We start from the raw sequence: 23,732 nt of genomic DNA on the forward strand, positions 1-23,732 counted from the left end.
CGGGGATTTTTTTCAAGTGAATCACTGGCAGAGGTACATAGGAAGGAGGGGAGGGGAGGGGAGGGTCCCTGTGCTGAAACAGCTACAGACGTCTGTTATCGAGAAACGAGGCGTGGAGGGGTTTATGGGAAACAGGCTTTCAGCTCCAAATGAAATCCAGTCTTCTGTGTTTTCAAACAGGCGGTGTTGTGGACAGACGCCCTTATTTAAATAGACCAAACGCTGTAAACAACACAAGCAGACTAACCAGAACGCTCAGGAGGAGACTCCTGATGATAGAATGGAAGCATTAAGGGAGCTTTGTAGTGATAACCCACACGGAACGGGCGTACATGTAAATATATGAAATAAAAACGTATTGTTTCTTAGCAAACCTTAGTGTTTGGGATATATTTCTGGATTAAAACGATGTATTCTCAAATGAAATGTGTCTCACATGTAAACATGCATAACTGTGTTATTTGTCGTGTGGGAATTTAACCTCGTACCAGCTGTTATTGCAGGAAATATGCCAAAACAGGAAGCTGTTTCAAAAGCGAAAGCTATGGCAACACTTTAAGATACAAGATACTAACCTTAGCCCTTAAAAAGCAGGCAGCCTATATTAGTCGAGTTGGGACAGTGTGTGGATTGGTGAAACACGCCTCCCCGGAGTGGGCGGGGTTACCCAGCCCTGCTGACTCTCACGGTACTGCACTAACCTTCCGCGTTTGATCCCGTCAGTATATAAGCTGCTGAATCGCTGTACCGGGAACGATTAGACATACGAAGCTGAATCAGACCTCACACAGCTCTAATTCAGCTCCACTGCTGCGGTCAGCTGTACATTTAAAAGCAGGTACGTTTACTTTCGGTTTCATCTCACTCAGGATCCACAAACGCCTCAGTGTCTCTACAGACAACAACTTTCGTGTTGATCTGGGTTTGGTGTGTTTTCGAGGTCACTGACTGACAGTCAGGGCTGTTTCTTTGTTCTTAGTTCACTAAACTGCCTAACTCCTCGTTCACTGAGTGATGAATAAGCTGTTTGTTGTTGGTGTTGCAGAAAATCAGGTCACGCCCACGTTGTGGTTCTGCAGCTGAACAAGATGGTGAACTGCGGCTTATTGACCGACAAGAACGAACCAGGTAAGAACAGGACCTCTCCTCACCCCTTTCTCCTGCTGACACTCTTTTCTTTACATTGCTTTAAAACCATAATCAAATAAATGGTAGAAAGACACCTGAGATCTAGTTTTAGTGAACACGCATGTACAGGTAATTGAGCAAATGCACTAGCTACACCCAGGCATGATTAATGCCAGACATGTTGCATATAAACACTTAAATAGATTCTGTCAGGCAAAGTGAAGCAGACTAGAAGGTCTCAAAAACCTCCACATGATGACACGTTCTAAAGAGATTCAAATATAGATGAGAAACAAAGTCACTGAAATTCACCAATCTAGAAAGGCTTACAAGTCACTTTTAAGGCTCTGGGACTGTAGTGAACCACAGTAATATCCATTATACACAAATGAACAATGCTTGGAATTGTGGCCGACCCCTCAAGATTTCAACAAGTACGCATTGATGACTCATCCAGTAGGTTGCAAAAGAACCTAGACAAACATCTAAAGAACTGCAGGCATCACATGCCTCAGTTAAGATCAATATACACAACTCCACAATAAGAGAGGCCCTGGACATGACATCCTTGATAGAGTTGGCCAAACCACTGCTGACCAAAAAGAACACAAATGGCTTATCTAACATTTGCAAAAAAAAAAAAAACAAAACATCCAGGTGGACCCAAAGGCTTTGGGACAATATTCAGTGGCATGAGACAAAGGTGGAACTTTTTGGCAGACATTGGTCCCGTTATATCTGGCATAAAGCTAGCACCTCATTCACCATAAAATATCATACCAGCAGTCAAACGTGGTGGTGGTGTGACGGTCTGGGGCTGCTTGCTTCTGCAGGATCTGGATGACTGCGTCATAATGGATGAAACCATGAATTCCACTCTCTATCAGAAAATCCTGAAGGAGAGTGTCCACATGTCAGTCTGTGACCTAAAGCACAAGCACAGTTGGGTTATGCCGCAGGACAGGGTTCTGAAGCACACAAGCAAATCCACCTCTCAGTGGCTCAAAAGAAGCGAAATTATGGTTTTGGAGTGGTGAAGTCAAAGACCTGACTTCAGTCCCGTTGACATGTTGTGGCGAGACCATAAACAGGCAGTTCTTGCTTGAAAAGCCTCCAGTGTAGCCAAATTGTAATAATTCTGTAAAGAAGAGAGAGCCAAAATTCCTCTGCAGTGTTGCAATACTCATAGCAAGTTATTACAAATGTTTGATAGCAGTTGTTGCTACCGAGGTTGGCAAACCAGTTATTGGGTTCAGGGGCAGTTACTTTTGTGTTTTATCTTTTATTAAGTATAATAGTCAAAAGAGCTGAAACGTTCAAATGTGACAAATGATCAAAAACAGACTACTTGTTCACAGCACTGTATAAATGGGAAAGCTCAAATATTTATTTGAAAAAAGTGAATCTGAGGTGATAGCCCTTTATAATAACTTCAGCGTTCAGACAAATGCATCTCCACTTGACTTTCAACTTGTTAACATCTTAAGAGGAAAGAATCAAATTAGAATGTGACCATTTAACTACAGACAGATTGTGATATCTATTTGATTTTTAAAAAAGACATCACAATCAAACTGTGTATTTAATGCATACAAGATCAACAATTAACATTAAATGTTTACTAATAAATGTTAAACTGATGTGCAGTGTGCTTAAGACCCCCAGTCTCCTTTTCTCAGCTTTTTTATATTATGGTTCAGGTTCTAATGAAAACCCTTGTTTTCTGAATCAGCTAACCAAGCCCTTCTTTTTGTTTCCTGCTCAGTTCCTCTGAAGAGCATAGTGGTGGATCTGCAGGTTAAGGGGCATGTAGCTACAGTGAGCTCCACTCTGCAGTATGTAAATGAAGAAGAGCGCCCCCTGGAGGCCGTGTTTGTCTTCCCCATGCCTGCAGAAGCTGCTCTCTGCCACTTCAGTGCTAAGATTGCTGACAAGGAGATAGTGGCGAAGGTGCAGGAGAAAGAGAAGGTGAGAGAGTCACCACTGTTCTTATACAACTTAACATGACTGCTTCAGAGCACTGATACAAAAGCCAGTGTCTTAAAACTGACTTGGCAAGAGAAGCTAAGCTCATATCTTAAATCTCAGTATGTCTTCTGTCAGCGTGGGATTTTTTTTTTTTTTTTTTTTTTTTACTACAGCTAGTGTTTGTCTTGCGTCCTGTTTCACTGGTTGCTTTCAAAAGTGAATTGCGCAAGATACACATACCACAGACATGAAGGTAGGCATTTGTAATAGTAATGGGCATGTGAATAGAAAACAAATGAGTTTCCACTTTGCCACACCTTTGGCGTTACCAAAGTGGAGTACTAAATCAGCATAGACCTGAGACACGTCAGACTTGAATTTGGTGCCATAATGTTCTTCTCTCTCTGAGAAGAAAAATAAAGCAACTTGTAGAAAGGAGTAACATGTAATAGTGAAATTGTAGCTAAAGATTTATTGCCTTACATACTGAACAAAAATATAAATGCACTTTTGGTTTTGCTTCCAGTTTGCATCAGTTTGATTGTGTGCTGCTACAGTCCAATGATAGTCATACCAAATATTCATTGGGAATTCTGTTTCATGGCCCACTCTCTTTCTTAAAATTGTTTTCAGTAAAAACTTCTCACTAAGAAATGCTACGGTTATATTTTTGTTCAGTGTCAATAATTACAGTTAAGTGTTTATTTTATTAATGTCAATTTTATGCAGTGTTTAAGGTACAAGCCCACAGAGGCCTCGCTGTCTTGCTTCCTAGTCATTGATGAAGCTCCTGCCTGACAACACACACAGTTAAATACACAAACATGACTTGCTGCTTCCTTCTGATCATTTTATAGAACCAAATTGGAAGATGGAGCTTTTTTTATATGTAAGATTCAAGGCAATGTCTCAGGAAATGCATTTTCTTATTTATTTTGTTAACATGTACTTGTCTTAACCCAACTGATGAAAATGCAATCAAATCACATTCAGCATTTCTATGATGTAAACATGAAATAAAATAAGTAAAATAACTCCTGACAGATTCAGTAATTCTGATTAGGCAATGTAATCATTTTGACAGGCCTTTCTGTTGAGCTCAAGATTAGTGTTTTGTCTATACTTCAGGCGCGGGAGGAGTATGATGATGCGATTGCTTCAGGAGATCAGGCCTTTCTGCTGGAGGAGAGTGACGAGAGTGCGGATGTGTTCAGGCTGAGTGTGGGGAGTCTGCCTCCAGCCCAGAGCGCTGCTGTCACCTTCGTCTACGTCACTGAGCTCTCTGTGCAGGCTGACCATGCCCTGCGCTTCTGCCTGCCTGCAGTGCTGAACCCCCGTTACACACCACCAGGTACTTCAGCTCACTGAAAGACACACATCATGAACCAAACATGGCAACCTGAACAACACAACACCTGGCCTGTTACACATTACAGCTTTAATCAGGTTTGAAATTATGATCCAGGCCTGAATGTAGTTCAGCTCAGAGCACCAAGTTTAGAATCTAACCCTGTATCTATAACCCTGTAAACTAAACCTGCTGCTTTACTTTTTTAACCATTTGCTTGCCCACATGCTCATTGACCGCATGGAATTGAAAGCATTGTACGGGGTTCCAGCATACCAGATTAAAAATGTTTAAGGTAATAAAAATAGGGACAAAGAATAAAGTGGAGGTAGACACAGCCAAAGTCTGATAAAAGCAGAAGGATATGAGAAACACAAAATTTGAAGCCAAACCAAAATTGAAAATGAGAAAGATATCCAAATCCAGTGTGAATACTCTGGCCAGGTTCAGACACACATTTTTTTCACAGTTACACAGGATAAGTACTTTAAGCACTGTACTCAGATATACATTGTCGTATACAACAGGATCATATTACACTCCATGACTCCTTAATATAAGGAATCATGCTGAACGAACTAAATAAGCTCTTATTTCTGGTTCCTCTGTTTTTCTCTCAGGTACAGGTGGTGGTACAGTGTCAGAGATAAAATCCTCACCAGCAGGTGTTCCCTACTCTCTCTCTCTCACTGCCCATGTGAGCTCTCCCAACCCCATCATTAAAGTAGAGTCTAAATGTAGTCTTGAGCCTCTGGTGTTCATCAGTGCAGACCACACAAACGCAAAGGTATGAAGAGTGTTTAAAAAGAGAAAATTTACATATGTTCAGAGGAGATGATGTAGCTTATGTGCTCATTTAAAAGTAGACACATGATTAACTTGTATCTTCCTGATGTACAGATGCCACCAATTCAGGACTCTGTTTTCTGAAACACAAATGTGTGATAGTGTGAAAATTGCGTTTGTGCAAATGACTTTGTTGGCTTTGTTTATGTTGTAAACATGCTGATATTTATTCAAAGGACCTTTTATTAAAATAATTATACACTCATAAACCTTTTGACTTGTTAACATGTTGATACACTAATTGGTCTGCTGTCCTTCTAAAAATGACCTTTTAAGTTGTTTGTGTGTCAGTGATATAGAGGGACAATTTTGATTATCTGCACAGCCTCAGTCTGTCAGATATTCACAGCTCTGTCTAATTTTGCCTATGTGTGTCTGCGCAGGTGAGTCTGTCTGCAGGTCATATGTTTGACAGAGATGTCGAGCTGTTCCTATATTATCAGAACGCCCACCAGCCCACTGCTATAGTGGAGGCAGGAGAGGCCACAGCACAGCCAGGTAAACTAAACACACTTTCAGTCAATTATTACGTTGTGAAACAAGCAATATGTATTGGCTTAAATGAATAGTAAGTATGTTTTACAGAATACTATTCACATAAATTATGTAACTTTTTTAAGGTTGCATGGTGGCAGTTCCACAAAATAAAAATCAGCTTGGATATTTTTACATAATATAATCAAATACATTTTTCTCCTTAATCGTTTATCAGAACAACTGTTGCCTCTATTGTAAAATGTGACTGTTGAGCTGCTAGTGAGCAATTGGCAGTGAAAAGGGAGGGATAAGGGTGATTTCAGGTTGCTGCTATCAAAAAATCACATACAGCTCAACTATAATACAAAATAAGACCATACACTTTTTTCTTTCTTCCACTCTGTCCTTTTACTTACTTTCTAATACACATTCTTTCATTTCTCCTTAATTTAGGAAGTCTCATGAGAGACCCTGTGGTCATGCTAAGTTTGTACCCAGAGTTCCCTTCAGCGCTGATGTCATCTGTAACATCTTGTGGGGAGTTTGTGTTCATAATGGACAGATCTGGCAGTATGGGCTGTCCAATGCATAATGGATCAGGTGCACAGACGCGCATTGAGAGTGCCAGGGTAAGACTCGGAGCTGAACATATGTACAGTGCTGTGAAAAGTATTTGCCCCTCACCCCATTTCTTCTGTTTCTGCTAATTTGTCACATTTAAATGTTTTAGATCATCCAATTTGGATTTTAAAATAAGATAAAGACAACATGGGTAAACACAAAATGCAGCTTCCAAATAATCATTTCATTTATAGAAAACAAAGATTTATTCAAAGGCCATATCGCCCATGTGAAATAATAGCTACCTCCTAAATCTAACAACTGGTTGTTCCACCCTTGGTAGTAACAGCTGCAGTCAGACGTTTGCAATAACTTGAGTCTTTTACAGCACTTTCTCCCAGTCTGCTCTGAAGAATCTTCATTTCTCTATGGAAGGGTTTTCAAATATCAACTATCCATTTAAGGTCTTGCCACAGCATCTCAGTGGAAGTGAAGTCAGGACTTTGACTTGGTCATTCAAAAACCTTAATTTTTTTTTCTTTTGAGCCATTCAAATGTGGACTGGCTTGTGTGCTTCAGATCATTGTCCTGCTGCATAACCCAACTGTGTTTCAGCTTTGGGTCATGAATTGAGAGGTGGACACTCTCCCTTAGGATTTTCTGAATTTGTGGTTTCATCACTTATGATGAGGCATCCAGGTCCTGCTGAAGCAAAGCAGCCCCAGACTTTCGTACTCCAACCCCATGTTTCATATGTCGGTATGATATTCTTATGGTGGAATAAGGTGTTAACTTTATGCCAGATTTTTACACCAGATGTAACAGGACCCATACAGTATGTTCCAAATAGACTCATCAGTCCTCAGAATATTATCCCAAAAGTCTTGGGGGTCATCTAGATGTCTTTGTATTCTTTGTATTCTTTTTGGTCAGCAGTGGTTTGTGCCTTGCAACTCTCCCATGGATTTTTCGTCTTTCTTATAGTGGAATCATGTACATTGACCTTAACTGAGGCAAGTCAGGTCTGCAGTTCTTTTGTGGCCCCCTGAATGAATTGACGAAAGCAACTGAAATTTTGGTAGACTGGCCACTTCTGGGAAGGTTCGCCACTGTTCCAAGTTTTCTCCATTTGTGTATAATGGCTCTCAATGTGGTTCATTGGCTTTCTAGACTGGTAGGTTTTCACATCTGTGTTTGAATCTCTTTAGAATGTGGCATCATGTGCTGCTTTTTCCCTTAAAATAGATTTTTCCATTTTAAAGCTGTACATTTTGTTATACTATATGGGCTTTGTAATATTATGCTGGACAGTACTCACAGGAGACCTATAGATCAATGAGCATACTCTCACAAAACTGCCTAGCTCCCACTGAGAGCTTATATTGTAACAAGAATTGGCGACTGCCTGAACAAGAATGAGAGGCTACAACTGTGGAGTTAAAACTGTGTATATGACCTTTATGATAAATACACTTATTTTTTGTAACAGACATTGGTGATAAAAAATAGAAACTGCATTATCCCTTTGGATTTAAAATTAAATGTATCTAAAGTAGGAAACTCAACTGTATGAGGGTGTACTAGTGGGCAGGGGGTCCTCATCCCCACATGCAGAACAGCATCATGTTAGGTGTCAAAATGCCATGGTATTTTATTTTTCAATAAATTCCAAAAATGTTGGGACAGTATGTGAAATGCCAAGAAAAACAGAAAACAGTGATTAGTTAATTCTGTTTGACCTGATTAAACAGTACAAAAAAGAATTTCTGATGTTTTACTTTTTAACTTAATTGCCTGCAGCACATTCCAAAAAGCATGTTTACCACTGTGTCACATCACCCTTCCCTTAAACAACACGTATAAAGCTTTTGGGGACTGAGGAAATTAATTGATTCAAGTGGAATTTTTGCCATTTTCCAGTTATACAACTCCTTAGCTAAGCAACTTCAATGAGGCCTTTGTTGCCATATTTTGCACTTCACAATGTGCTTTCAGGAAACAGGCAGACCTGTCTAGCACCCACAATGTTTGATTACGCAGCCATGCTGTTCTAACACATACAGATTTTTTCTTGGCTTTGTTATGGTGAAATAAGCAGGGAAGACCCTTCCTTTGAAAGATAGTGTCAAAAAGACAGCATCTGCTCCAAAATGTGTGTGTATTGTTCAGCATTAATGGTGCTTTCACAAATTTCCCACTAATACCCAAACTCCCAGACAGTGACAAACCATGGCTTCTGAACTTTACATTGGTAACAATCTAGATACTCCTTCATTTCTTTATCCCAGAGAGTATGACATCCATTATTTCCATAAACAATTAGAAAGGTTGACTCATCATACCACAGTACATGTTTTCACTGAAAATATAACATCACACAAATCACAGTCCATTTCAGATGAGCTCCATCCCTGAAAAGGCAACAGTGTTATGGCTTCCACTGTTCAGAGTTAAGTCTTAACTTACATTTGTGGATGCAGCAATGAACAGTATTTTCTGACAGTTGTTTGATTTGTCAAAGTGTTTCTGAGCCCATATGGTCTTGCCCTTTGCCCGCTGAGATCTCTCCAGATTCCCTGCATCTTTTTATAATGTATTGCATCGTAGAGGGAGCAAATGCTGGTTGAGGAGTGTTGTTCTTAAACAGTTTGTCTATTTGTTGATGCCTTCTATTTACTCATGCTCACTCATAAAGGCCTTGCCTGTATGCCTCTGTTATACCCAAGCATGATTACATCACCTCTTTATATTGTTTTCTGAACTTTTAATGTCCCTAGTCTTAATTGGTCCTGTCCCAGCTTTTTTGGAATGCATTGCAGGGATCAGAATGAGTGTATGTTTATTAAAACAATGAAGCTAATAATATAAAACATGAATTATCTTGTATTTGTACTGTTTTCATTTAAATACAGGTCAAAGAGGATTTACAAATCACTGCTTTTATTTTACCTGCTGTCTCAACATTTTGAAATTAAGTTTGTATATGGAAAATGTTTTTAGTAATTTTTGTAATTGTAATTTTCCACTCTTTCCAATCTGTGTGTGTGTGTGTGTGTGTGTGTGTGTGTGTGTGTGTGTGTGTGTGTGTATATATATACATTGTTTTCATCCATCAAAAGCGCACCTGATTCGAACTACAGTTGATACTGAGCTTTTTTGAGGAAAGCTTTGGAAATGGTTAAACAAATATTTATATATAAATATGTTGTGTAGATGTTATATAAAGATAAATCTTTCTGTTTTTGAGTATTCATATATATTCAGGTGATCTGAACTGTTAATAATAGTATTTGTGTGATGTTATATTTTTCTTTAGGACACTCTGCTCCTATTGTTGAAGAGTCTCCCTCTGGGCTGCTACTTCAATATCTATGGCTTTGGATCAAACTATGAGTCCTACTTCCCGTGAGTGAATTTATGTCATAGTCTCAGGTCATGAATGACAGGAGACGAATCAGGACTGGTTTAACATTCAGGACTCGTGTGTGTGTGTGTGTGTGTGTGTGTGTGTGTGTGTGTGTGTGTGTGTGTGTGTGTGTGTGTGTGTGTGTGTGTGTGTGTGTGTGTGTGTGTGTGTGTGTGTGTGTGTGTGTGTGTGTGTGTGCGCGTTGTCCTCAGGAAGAGTGTTGAATACACTCAGGAGACAATGGACCAGGCTGTGAAGAGAGTAAAGGAGATGGAAGCAAACATGGGTGGCACTGAGATTCTGCAGCCTCTGAAACACATCTACAGTCAGCAGTGCATCCCTAAGCAGCCCAGACAGGTAACATTGCTTACTTGTTCACTAGAATGTCATTCAGATTTTATTCTGTGTTATGTAGTGGTAAGTAAGAGTTTATAATTGTAATCCAAACAACCAACACATCACTGCTAATGACTGTGTAAAATTTATTTCTATCACTCTACCATTTGTGAATATGAGTGCAAATGCAATATACCCCATAGTTAGGGATTGTTTGTACAGACTAATTGTAACAGACAAAGGCTATTTGTGACATTCACTTGGAACATTTGAAAATATGAATTGTTTCAAAATATTAACTGTTTTGAGTTTGTTTGGGGAGATGGACTACTAAGGACTTTTGTAGGATGTCTGATGCAGGCCCTGAATGTCAGCCAAAATCTCAAGTTTTGAACTAAATAAGGTCAGAGTTTTTGTTGGTATAGAGTGAGTGTTGTACCCTTTTCTTGGTTTTGGGTACACCTCATCTATAGATGTTTAAAACACCCTTTTTTTTTTCTTCATCTTGGTCCTAAAAGTATGGAATTCTCTCATTGTCTACTTTGGGGAGCTTAGTTGTAACACTGTGTGAAAACTAACCCTGCCATGGGATGGTTGCATTTCATGCTGTCTTTAGGTTCTTAAACTCAGAGATGGCCCAGATTTTGATATCCAATCTGATATTCATCTAAATCACAGGAAAAAATATGGTCATATGTAACAAAAACTCACTCAGCATTTCCGTGTTTTTATTGAGCAAATACAGATGATTTTCTCACAGCTGTACATCTGTGAACCTTTGTTCCAGGATTAAAGGAGAGCATGCCTGAAAATATTATAGTGCCTCTTTATTAATGATTTTGTCCTGAATATTCTGGCTTGAAGTTCTCTGATGTCTTTCTTTTCTCCTTGCAGGTGTTCATGTTCACTGATGGAGAGGTGTGGAACACCAAAGAAGTTCTTTCCCTCGTGAGAAACAACGCTGAATCTCACAGGTATGTAGTGTTCATTCTTTGGGTGGATGGGTGATTGGGAAATTGCAGTATTTCAGTAGCAAGACATATAATTGCACATAAACGTACATATACTATGCGTAAAATTAGAAATAAAAAGACAATCTAGGCAGAAATAAGTTAAAGTATAAGAGAGTAGAAGTAAAAGTATTAATATTTGCCTATTTGCATAGCATGTAGGACAGATTTGTTGTATTTATCTGAGAGCAGGCACTAAGTTGTATGTGGTAAAAGCACAGTGAGTATAGACATAACTAGGAGTTGCAGCAGTATTACAGTGTAAAGTGTGTAGAAAGAGTGTCATTACAGTACAGTAGCAGTAATAATATATTGCACAGCGTGTATTAACAGGAGAGGAGATATTATGATGTGGTTCAGCACAGTTCAGACAGCTGGAGATCAGTACCATCTCTGCAGTAAGGAGACTCCTTGTAGAGCCTTGTAGCAGTGGGTAAGAAAGATCTTACACAGTACTTTTTAACACAGCGCAGCTGTAACAGACGACCACTGAATGTGCTTGTCTGTTTTTCCAGTGTAGCATGCAGGGGGTGAGAGGTTTTGTCCAACTAACAGCTTGTTGAGCGTCCTTTGTTCTGCAACAACCTCCAAAGTGACCAGCTTTACTCCTACAACAGAGCCAATAAATATAATAAAATGTAAAGCTAATAAAATGTATAACAAATTTGAGTATTTATTTGATCACTACAGGGAGACCTTTGTACCTTCAGGCAAATCAAGTGATTTGTTTTTTGTTTTTTCCTACTTTACATGTGTATTGGGGAAGATTCAGGAGAGATTGTTATATGATAAAGTACTCACAACTGTAAATAGTACTGGCGAAAAAGCTTTGTAGAAATCAGTAATTTTACTGTAATTGATAATGATTGATAATGCTGGTGTTGTTTCAACAGGTGCTTCTCGTTTGGGATCGGTGAAGGTTCGAGCACCGCCCTCATCACAGGAATGGCTCAGGAGGGATGTGGCCACGCCCAGTTTATCACAGGCACTGACCGCATGCAGCCCAAAGTAAATCTGGCTAAAACTAGCAGAAATTATAGTAATACATACTGCAATATTGAGCATGCAACACCTTGGGGAGAAGTTTATAAAATGTAAACATTATGTGTTTTTATAAAAAAAATATTATTTAAAGATTGTTGTTTAAAATAAGTATAGCTTAAGACTGTTTTGAGCAATTCTGTTGTAAAAATATACAACTAATAAACAAATGTGCACAGTCAGCTGTTGAAGCTTTTATGCACACAAAATGTGCCACCACAAATGTTGAATAGGTATGGCCCTGAATACCATTAAATAATTAAAGTACTTCATCACCTTACTGACATGAATGGTGTTAGTTAGCTATGATTTAATTTATTTGAAAAAATATGCTCTCACTTTTTGCCTCAATAGCAGTAAATGAAACAAAACTGAGATCCTGGTTTCAGTTAAGCAGAAAAATATATTTATAAGCACGTTAAAGGTGTTATTCTTTCTCTCTGCCATCAGCTCTGAACAAACACATTCATCACTTTCCTTCAACTTCTTTCATATTGTTTATTTACTCTTATTTACTCTTTCCTTCTTTCTTCTTTCTAGGTAATGCAGTCTCTCCGCTATGCTCTACAGCCAGCTGTGGTTGATATTAGTGAAGAGTGGGCAGTCCCAGTGGGCATGTCCACCACATGCCTTAGCCCACCCATTAACACAATCTTCCAGGGTCAAAGGGCACTGATTTATGCTCAGCTGAAAGGAGAGGTGAGAGCTTTAATCTCCTATTTATAGGAAAACAAGCTTTACTATTTTACCCTTTTCCTTAAATCTAGGAGTCCATGAGCTTTACAACTATTTAAATAGATTAGAAACATTCAGAAATGAATATTGGTGACACAGTGCTGCTTTCAGTTATGAGTCTCCTTATTTAGTGAGTGAATTGATTAATGACACAGCCCCACTTCTTTCCGTCTGTAGAGTCAGAGCTCAGACTCTGAGGGGAGAGTAACAGTGAAGTACCGTCTAGCAGGTCAAGAAGTCACCAACACACTCAGCTACTCCCTCAAGCCTGCTGAGAATACAGGGTAACGTTCAGTTACATGTACAGTCTGTGATCTCCACTGTTTTCTCTGAGGAACAGTTACTTTTTCATTTCTTTCTTCTTTACTGATGTTATGACATCACAGTATGAACAACTACAGCAGTCAAACTGAGCTGGATGAGTTGAACTGACTTTCACATAAGCATGGTAGTGTCTGTTGTGGTGGTATGACTGTGATGGGCACAGTGATGTAACAGCCCCGGCTAGGGCTGGGTCCTCTGAAAGGCCAGCAGTGTCCACCAGAGGGAGGCAGAGAGTTCTACCCTAGCCATCAGGACCGTTTGCTACAGCTGTGAGCAGCTTTCTTAAAAGGAACCTTTGCAGCCTGCCGCTCAGTCTTGAGTTCAGACTGCTACATGCAAGCGCCTCTGCAAGAAAAAAAAAAAATCTTTGTCTCCTCCTTCAGCTTTCTTACATGGCCAAGCTGGTACCTCAGCAGGATCCATTTGGTCTTTCGCTGTAGTGGCATGGGTTTGTGCCTCACAGTTTAGAGGAGTTTGAATTAAGGTTTCAGTCTTAAAGTTAGTTTTTGCTCCTAGTGTCAATGTCTCTTTTCCTTTACCCTGAGCCCTGGGTGGTTTATTTTCATCCCCTTTTGAGATTGTCAGAATTTTTACTTTTCCCACTGGGCTTTCTCTCTTGGCTCTGCACTTGGGTCCTCTACCCCCTCTCCGCTGGTGGCTCGCATGTTGGTGTCACTGCCACATTAGGAATGTTATAGCCATCCAATACCTTAGTGATCTTAAGGTGGTTCCTCTCCATTGATGGATGGGGTCATAGGGGGTTGATAAATTGCATAGCAACAGATATATTTGTTATATATTAACATTTTATCTTCAGTTGGCTTCATCACACTCACACAGCTTGTACACTCTGTTCAGACTGTCCATCCACAGATTGGCTGCCCGCTCTGTGATCCGCTCTCTGGAACGGGATGAGCAGAATGAGGGAGCTGACAAAGAGGCTTTAAAGGCCAGAGTGGTGGAGCTCAGTGTGCAGGCTGGGGTGAGCAGTTCACACACAGCCTTCATCGCTGTTCTTAAGGGCAGTGGAGAGGCTGTGAAAGGACCACTGCTGAGGAGAAGAGTGCCTACAGTAGGTTAGTGTTGTTTTATACTACCTTTCTGCTCTCAATTGGCCTCACACAACAAGTTTTTTTTTTTCTGCAATTTGTTCTTGAGAAAGGCCCTAAGAGAAAGTCGGCATCAGATTTGTGAATATTCTTAAACCACAGAATTTTTGCACATTTGTTCTTGTTAGTGTGTGCAGATTCTATTAGATTAACTAAGAACAAACCCCAAAACACTGGTGACGGTCAGAATCTTCTTGAAAACTGTGGATTTTAAGGAGAAATTCCTAAATAATTCTTAAATGGTTGGTGAATGAGGCCCATTGTGCTTTTGTTTTGAGCACAGACAAATCATGGAAAACGCATGGAGAATTTATTGTCCTGTTTTCATGTGTTTCTGTTTAGGGTTTTTTGGCATGGGTGCACCAGTGGCAATGGCATGCTGTTCTGCTTCCTATAGATGTAAGTTTCAGAAAATGCAAATTTCTAAATATTTAATTCATTATTAAGCACAGTACTGCTATTGTACTTCCTGTCCTTCACTAGTCTCTCAAATAAGTCTTTATTTTCTCATATTTGCCAGAGCAATGCAGGATAAGTAATCTTGTTATCCTCGGCTTCACATTGTAATCTGAAGCAGAAGGGGATCATAAATCCATCTCCAAGTGTCCATATTTACATTTACGACATTTTGCTGACGCTCTTATCCAGAGCGACTTACAATTTGATCATTTTACACAGGTAGGCCAAGGTGGTGTTAGGAGTCTTGCCCAAGGACCCTTATTGGTATAGTGTAGGGTGCTTGCCCTGGTGGGGGATTGAACCCCAGTCTACAGCGTAGAAGGCAAAGGTGTTAACCACTACACTAACAAACCACATGAATCCATATTGATTCATGTGACTGCAGTGAGCGTGTGAAAGTGTACATCCACAAGAGGGTGTCTGTACCATTCAAAACATGAATTTAAAGACATCTCATGATGTAACATAAGCATCATCTCCCTATCAATATCTGTGAGTCTTGTTAAAACTCATATGAGTGTCCAGGGGAGAACCACATTAAAGGTTGTTTACCTACAGCTGAGCAGCACTTTCTGTAGATCATTGGCTATTAGCAGCAAGCTCTCTGCTGTCTGCTATGCTGCGTTGCGGCTAAATATGTCAGTGAATAATGAGAAAAGTGTGTGTGATCAGGGCCCAGTTACCCAACACCATCTAGAGTTAAGATCATCTTAACTAGTAGAGAGAGTGTTCAGTCTGAAGCTTGCTTTGCTGTTTAAGAATCATCTTTTTCCTAATATTTTTCAGGACATCCAGCCCAGATCATTCTTCATTTAATGTTGATGAGCCTTTTATTTCATTTTAACTAATTCACATTTAAATGCTTTAAAAAATATTTGTAATGTACAATATTGCAATTATTTTGACATTTCCCACATAAATGCCTGAACATACAGCATTCTAATAGACTACGCAGTCAACCTTTACATCATTTTAAGTTAAATATTTTTATTTTTAATTTATAACTATTGTGTATTTGGTTGTTCACGATACCTTGAGTTTTCATTTAGTTCTGGCCTGCTTTTCACTCTAGTGAGAACATGAGGTTAAATACATGAAATATATTGTATTTTTAATATATAAGCACATGGGCATTTTTATAACTAACATTTTAAACATTTTTTGGTTACAAAAGTAAAACTGTGCTACTGATGCATTATTCCCAGTGTGCTTAAACAGTGGGCGTAAACGGACAGCTGCACCAATCGGTAGGTATAATTAATAGTCACAACAACTAAATTGAAACAAATAAGTGAAAAGTTGTGCAGTGTGATCAACTCTGCTTGTAACAAATGCATGAACACTTTTTTGGTGTTTACATGCAGGATAACACAGAGTCCAGATTCTGAGATAACATCCAGGTTTCATACTTCAGGTTTGGCAAATGAAGCAAAAACTCTAGCTTCTCATATCCTGGGTTCAGGAAGGACACTGGAGGCAGGAGAAACATCTGCAGCAGACATTTTAAACTTTTTCACGCCAAACACAAAACAGCCCAAAACCAAGGCTGACCACTTTTCAGTGGCTTCATAGCTAGACCTTTCAGTCCTTTTCCCAAAACCAAGCGTTTTAGCTTGTCCTTTTTTCAAGCTACTGCTTGTCCCTCTCTTCTGTCTCTGTTCCCTCTCTGCTCTTTTAAAGGTTCTCACGTCCAACGCCAGATAGGCATCAGCTGGCTCTCGTTAAGCACAATGTGAGCGCCTGAGTCAAGAAGGAAAGAGCTTGTTGCTCTGCCTCTCCATCACCGCCCCTGTTCTTCAGCTTAGCTGTCGGGATCTAACATGAGAGATAGTCAAGTGGCTTTGCTGAGGAACAGGAGGCGGGGCCTGGATGGTGGAGTTTGGGACTTGTGTCCCGGTTATGCCTCTTGTGGCTGTTGTCATTGTTCCCTGCTCTCTGGCGCCTGATGTCCTCCTCCCACTGTCACTCATGGCCGTCGGCAGTGTTCGGCATTCGCGTGCTGCCTTTCCGCTGGGTCTCGTGGGAGAATTGATATCGTGTATCCTGATGACATTATCTAGAGGTAACATGTACGAAGAGATAAAGCCCTGAGATTGGACCTAGTGGGACTCTCGCACAAACTCTCCCATCCTGTATTTGAAGCTGTGGTGTGTAGCTGCTTAACCTGTGGAGACATGTCCAAGCCACGTTTGTTTCTCTGTCTGAAACCTGATGCTGTGACCTAAAATGTACACCATAACATAGGTAGCTTATTGGACAGGCATGGTATCTACATGCTCCACGCATGTTATCCAGCCTCCCTGCGTGCAATAAACCAACACAACTCCACAATCGTTTTTTTATAATTCCATCTATGTTAGGAATAGAAATGTGGACTCAGTGGAGCATAACACATCACTCAGCATGTTTAAATGTTTTATTATGCTTGTGTCTTAGAATAGTTTGCATGAAATAAATCAATATATGACATTTTTTAAAACCTGCGGTAACTTCGATAAACATCACTGGACACAAGCTTGAATATAGGGCTGTAGCATTTGAAAGTTTTCATTATTTTTAGTTAAGGTTTGAGGACTGTTGGAGTAGAAATGTTCACATTCATTGAACATGGAAACTTGCCAATTTTGTGTGTTTATAACATTATTATCTTCTAATACTTACAAAAATATGACTTCATATAGAAGATTAGTATTTGTATTGAATTTTGCACATTACTTTATTATGCACACACTGAGAAATACAAAAATATCTTTTCTTTATTATTTCTGTTTTACCAAAGCTGGTCCTGTACCAATGATGGCCATGGGTAAGTTTGTATAACTTACTCTGCTTTGATGTAAAATTGTATTTGCTCATCTTGTTGGTATTACTTACTACTTTTTCTATTTTTATCTTCCCAAAGGTGGTCCAATGTTGGGCAGAAGAGGTAAATACATTTATTTATATATATATATATATATATTATTTTTTTAACTAGCCCAGAAGATTGGTAATAGGCTTATAGATTACATTAAAGATGTAAAAAATATGAATTCATACAGAAGATTAGTATTAGTATTGAATTTTGTACATATATTACTTTGTTATTATGCACACACTGAAAAATACAAAAATATATTTTCTTTAATATTTCTGTTTTACCAAAGGTGGTCCTATACCAATGGCAGCCATGGGTAAATGTGTGTTGCTCATTTTGCTTTGATGTAAAATTGTATGTGCTAATCTTGTTGGTATCATTTACTTACTTCTTTTTCTATTTTTATCTTCACAAAGGGTTATGTGTAAACAATCATTTTTATTATTTCATGCCATGCTGACAGTCATTAATCTGCATGTTATGAATGGCAGAATGATGGTTTAAATGAAATGCTGACACTGTTGTTAATTCACACCTCTTTTATTTGAATTGGGGCTGTTACTGCTGTAACTCAGATAACGGTCACTGAGTGCAGGTCTAAAATAGATTCTCCATTTGAAGGATTTCATTATTTTTAATTAAATTTTCAGTACTTTTGGAGTAGAAATATTCACATACACTCAACATGCCAACTTGACAACCTCATGCATTTAAAGCATTATTGCTTACTTATACTTTTGAACATATGATTACTCTTACAGTATCTCGGAAAAGTGAGTACACCCTCACATTTCTGCAAATATATCTTTTCATGGGACAACACTACAGAAATGAAATTGGGGTATAACTTAAAGTAGTCAGTGTACAGCTTGTATAGCATTATAAATTTACTGTCCTCTGAAAATAACTCAACACACAGCCACTAATGTCTGAATAGCTGGAAACACAAGTTCCAGTGAACTTGTGTTCACAGTGAACATGTTCAAATTGTGCCCAATTGCATTGCATGGATGCTGAAGGTAAAGGTGATGGACTGACCAAGTATGTCTCCAGACCTAAATCCAATTAAGCACCTGTGGGGCATCCTCAAACAGAAGGAGGAGGAGTGCAAGGTGTCTAACATCCACCAGCTCTGTGATGTCATCATGGAGGAGTGGAAGAAGATTCCAGTAGCAACCTGTGCAGCTCTGGTGAATTCCATGTCCCAGAGGGTTAAGGCAGTTCTAGATAATAAGGGTGGTCACACAAAATATTGACACTTTGAGCACAATTTCAACAGTTTCACTGTGAGGTGGACTCACTTGTGTTGCCAGCTATTTTGACATTAATGGCTGTGTGTTATTTTCAGAGGACAGTAAATCTGTACTGCTATACAAGCTGGACACTGACTACTTTGTTATATCCAAGCTTCATTTCTGTAGTGTTGTCCCATGAAAAGTTACAATAAAATATTTGCAGAAATGTGAGGGGTGTACTGTATATAAGCAAGTAAGATTAATATTAATTTATTACTCATTAGTTTGTTTCTTATTATGTATGCATTTTTGAAAAAGATTTTCTTTTTCTGTTTTGTTTCTTTCCAAAGTTTGTGCCCCAGCAATGATGGCCGACATGGGTAAATGAATGTTACTTACTTTGCTATGACTTTAAGTAATAATTTGATATTAATAGTAAATAGTAATACAAGATTGGTAGTAATTACTTACAGGTGTGCTTTTATTATGTATACATTTGTGTGTGTGTTTTATATAACAATGATATATATATATATATATATATATATATATATATATATATATATATATATATAAATTTCTTTTTTATATTTTCATCTTCCCAAAGCTGTTCCTGAAATGCTCCCGACGGGTAAATGAATGTTACTTATTTTTCTTTGATGTAATACTCATACAAGATTGGTATTACTTAATTATTATTGTTTAAAAACATATTTATTATGTATACACTATATACTAAATAGTACAGTCCATTGCAGTGCTCTGTGAAAATCTGAACATTATTTAAAGTAGCTAGTGACGCTGCTGCTTCAACGCTGGGTGGGCCAGCAGTGCTCATTAATGAAAAATCTGTATGAGAACGAGAGAGCTGAGGTGACATGATCTATAGATAAAATTAAAACTGGTGCCAGTACCTTAGTTTCCTCATGTTAGGTAAATTAGAGTGCACTGTGTGGACCAACCACAAGGTTCTGTGTGGCGATTGTGTTTGTCTTTATGATGTGTAGACAACTTAATATCAGTGATATTACTGCTCAAACACTGAAGTGATTCAATCTTGTCATGTTAACTGGCTTACACAGGAATACAGTAAAACTTTATTTCTGTTTTCTGATGGCTGTTCTCACTTCAAACTGTACAGCACACAGAATAAATATTAATTCTTTTACAAAGATAGCAGTGTGGCAATACAGTGACAAACAAAAATAGAAATTTGCCTGTGAATGGCAAGATATGTTTACAAATATTTATAATAGTATTTATTACTTATACATTACTTTGTAATTATGGTTTTTAAAAATATATTTTCATTTTTATCTTTCTAAAGATGGAGCTGGCATAATGATGGACAGCATGGGTAAATATATATAACTTATTTTAGTTTGACGTTAAGTGAAGGAAAACTGTCAGTTGCAGTATTTGATTCTGGTAAATGGTTAGTTATTTTCTGTTTATACACACTTACTGACATGTACTGATGAAATAGGGACCCAAGTTCCATTTGTACCTCTGTGATATCCAGTCTGTTTTAACACCAAGCTAACGCTGTTGTGCGTCCATTTTCCATGCTGTGGTGAATCTGAAATGGCTTTCGTTTGAGATTTAGTCTTGATTTGATGCTACTTAAGGCCTTAAAGATCTAAGGCAGATATTTTCTACTCATTTACAAAAACACAACTGATAAAAAACCTTGGATTAATCTGTGTGGTTAACATCACCATCGGCAGAACACACACGTCAATGACAGTGTCTTCTCTTTGATGTGTCATTTTATTTGCTAGTTAGACGATGTTTATTTGCTAGATTTGACTGAATGGTGTATAATGAAATGAAAAATTGGACAAAGGGGACTATTGAACTATTGAGCAACTGAAATCTTATATCCAGCAAGAATGGGTGAACATTTCACTTTCAAATTTACAGCTGTTGGTCTTTTCTAGTTTACAAACGATTACAAAGTGTCGTTAAGAAAAAGTGATGAAACACACCGTTAAACATGCCCCTGTCACAACTTTGCTCCTATGTGTTCCTGGCATCAAATTCAAAATGGGCAGATATTTTTAAAAACTGTAACTTCTCAGTTTAACATTTGATGTGTCTTTTTACTGCTTTCAATTAAATATAAAGTTTGAATGATTTGCACATCATTGCATTTTTTTTTTATCTTTTACACAGCATCCCAACTTCATATTATTTTGTTACATTTTTTTTTGGTTAAATATTTATAAGATTTAGTGATACTAAATGAGCATGATACTAAAGCACAGAATTTCATCTTATATTTATGTCGATATTTCCCAAATAATCCATACAGGAAAAAGGTGTTATTTGTTGTGCTTTTTGTTTATGTGGTTAGTACTTAGAAAGTATGTGTGCATGTGCCTCTGTAGAAGAGGACTCTGAAGGCTCTGTGGAGGCTGTTAAAGACCCCCTGCTGCAGCTCATCTCCCTGCAGAAGGCTTCAGGCTGCTGGGAAATGGATGGTGCGCTGGTGGAGGTGTTTGTGAAGACGGAGGAAGAGGTGGTCAAGCAGACCCCCGCACAGGTGAGTGATGCATTGAATGTAAGGTGTTTATCAGTAATACAAACTGTATGATGATCTTGTGATCTGCTGTTGGAGTTTTTCAGTTTAGCAGTGAGCTCTGGGCATAACAGTTGCAAAATGGTGAAATCTCTCTTGTGAGACTGAGCCAGATGACTTGCTGGCTTGTGTTGATGACTGATGCACATTCTGAAAATGAGAATTCTCCATTTTAAATATAAAATCAGCCTAATTATCAGTGTTCATACAAACTCCCAAACAGTGGAGTATTGATGTGGATATTCTAATGTTACCTCCTCTGTCATTCTCAGTCTTTTTAGCTGGTGCCTGTTATGTATGGCTTCCACTTTTAAGCTTGGTTTAACACCGGCACTCATAAGGCAATACATGATGACATCACATTCCCAAACTTCTTTAGCCAGATAAGAACCTGCTGAAGACTGGATTATTTGATTTATGCTAGTCTAGAGCTGCTCTGGTGTTGGTCTGGTGCTGGCTTAAGCTGATTACTAAGTATTGTCATACTGTTTGACCAACAAATTCAGTTTTTCTAGCAGGGAAGGCTAAAAGATCATTAAAATATTACTTGTGGTTATTATAGCAATTCCAACTGTCTCTTTAGCAAGATGAACTAGAACTAGAAGCAGAATTTCAGTCGATTCATGTGAGTTCTTGTTTTTTAATGTGCATTAGAAAATCACCCTGATAAAGTGAAATGCTTCTTTATTAAACACTGCAATGAATATTGCTGGTGCATGATTATGTGCAAAAAATGAATTACACAGTGTTATCAAGTTATTGACCTGGGAAAATCTGTTTAAGCTTTGTGTTTTTCCAATATTTTGGTTTATTAACTCTCAGGATTGGTACAAAATCCTGTTGTATGACTGCAGCACTGCCTTCTTTATCCACATGGATGTTCTTTGCTGTTGTCATGTAACACCGATTTGTCCTGTACATTTTTTTTTTTTTTTTTTTTTTTTTTTTTTTTTTTTTTTATAAAGGACAATTGTAGACAAGCGTCTTATACAATTCTAAGTACTTGGTGTTTATATGTATGTATGGGTGATGTATTATGTTGTATGTCGTGTGTGGTTATGTGTTCAGGTGGATAAGGGGGTCTGGGCTACAGTTCTGGCTCTGATCTGGTTACATGGGTTTAAGATGGACGCTCAGGTTGAGTGGCAGTTTGTGGCTATGAAGGCTGTGACATGGATCCGCAACCAGAAAGGTAAACTCTCCATTCTCACCAGAAATCACTGATCAAAACCCAAAACAGGTAATTAGGCCTGTTATACTACAGTGATGATGATTTTGTGTGTCTGTGTGTTTCAGTGGTCAGTCTTTCTGAGAGTGTTCGTGCGGGTAATAATCTGCTGGGCTGCCAGGTTAAAGAAGAGGACCTTGGACTCTGAAGTCTTCATACATTCTTTCTCTAAAGCTACTGTGCCTAACGCAGACTTCAGAAATTCTTACAGCATACAACTCATTTACTAATGTTTACACTACCAATGGTGTTTACTTTGTTTTAGCAAAGTTATTCATTAATTCATGATTCTGAATCATTATTCTAAGCTAAAGGGACTGTTTGTTTCATTCTGACTGATCTGTGCCTTCTTGTCTTTGAATAACTCCGATTTAAAGATGTTTAATGCAGAGCTGTTACATGTAACTACTGGAGTAAACTGTCATTTAAATAAACATGCAACCTTTACTTCTGCAAATAAAATTCTGTGCTGCTGAAGTTTGTGTTTATATTTATTAATGAAATAAATGTTTACTTACTTTTATAAATCATAGCTAAATGCCATATAAAATAGGCTATTTCATTAACATTCTGAAAGACCAAGCAGTTCAGAAAACTTGTTAAAATTGTTTGAATTAGGTGATTTAATCTGACAAAGAAATAATGTCTCCTGATAATAAAATGCCTGTAAGAATGATTAGATACTGTGACGTAGCCAGAGGAGGAGACGCGTACTGACTGGGAGACCAAACAAACAGCCCAGAGACTCCTACATACACACACACAGACAGACAACCAGCAGGAGTCACCAAATGTGTTTTATTTACACATTTTAAAGTGGAATTGGAAATGTAACTCTATAGCCTTTTTTCCTCTTTCTCAGTTCCTTTCTTCTCTCTCAGGCTCATGGTTTTGAATGAGGCCTTTCACATTTGATTTGACGCAGCTGTCTGTGATTAGAAGAGGAGCACACATGATGTGCTCAAGGATGGATGGTGTCCCCACCTCTCTACAGCTACAATGCACTGAAAACTCCAAAATCAAGAGAAATACTCACCTAAATAAAATACTAAATAATGACATACACAAACAAAAGATAATGTT

At 38.4% G+C, this 23,732-nt stretch overlaps 1 protein-coding gene across 6 annotated transcripts; it reads left to right on the forward strand.

Annotated features, from left to right (window-relative positions):
- The first annotated feature begins 335 nt into the window (after positions 1-335).
- Positions 336-23,126, forward strand: LOC108432647 (von Willebrand factor A domain-containing protein 5A-like). 6 transcript variants are annotated; one of them, XM_037542758.1, is made up of 25 exons: positions 336-838; positions 1,046-1,128; positions 2,894-3,096; positions 4,225-4,447; positions 5,065-5,231; positions 5,674-5,788; positions 6,221-6,396; positions 9,645-9,733; positions 9,947-10,091; positions 10,965-11,044; positions 11,974-12,088; positions 12,662-12,820; positions 13,034-13,140; positions 14,039-14,256; positions 14,632-14,688; positions 15,954-15,995; positions 17,528-17,554; positions 17,651-17,674; positions 17,895-17,927; positions 19,191-19,220; positions 19,448-19,471; positions 20,168-20,197; positions 21,231-21,385; positions 22,490-22,613; positions 22,718-23,126. In XM_037542758.1, exons 2-25 carry the CDS (start codon positions 1,089-1,091, stop codon positions 22,795-22,797), a joined length of 2,463 nt encoding a protein of 820 aa, XP_037398655.1. In that variant the 5' UTR covers positions 336-838; positions 1,046-1,088; the 3' UTR covers positions 22,798-23,126. The 6 variants fall into 6 exon arrangements, with proteins under 6 accessions (XP_037398655.1, XP_037398656.1, XP_037398657.1 ...); XM_037542759.1 differs by having other exon boundaries at positions 337-838; positions 17,895-17,921; XM_037542760.1 differs by lacking the exon at positions 17,895-17,927 and having other exon boundaries at positions 337-838.
- The last annotated feature ends 606 nt before the right edge of the window (positions 23,127-23,732 follow it).

Source organism: Pygocentrus nattereri, chromosome 11 (assembly GCF_015220715.1).
Source record: "Pygocentrus nattereri isolate fPygNat1 chromosome 11, fPygNat1.pri, whole genome shotgun sequence".
Classification (NCBI taxonomy): domain Eukaryota; kingdom Metazoa; phylum Chordata; class Actinopteri; order Characiformes; family Serrasalmidae; genus Pygocentrus; species Pygocentrus nattereri.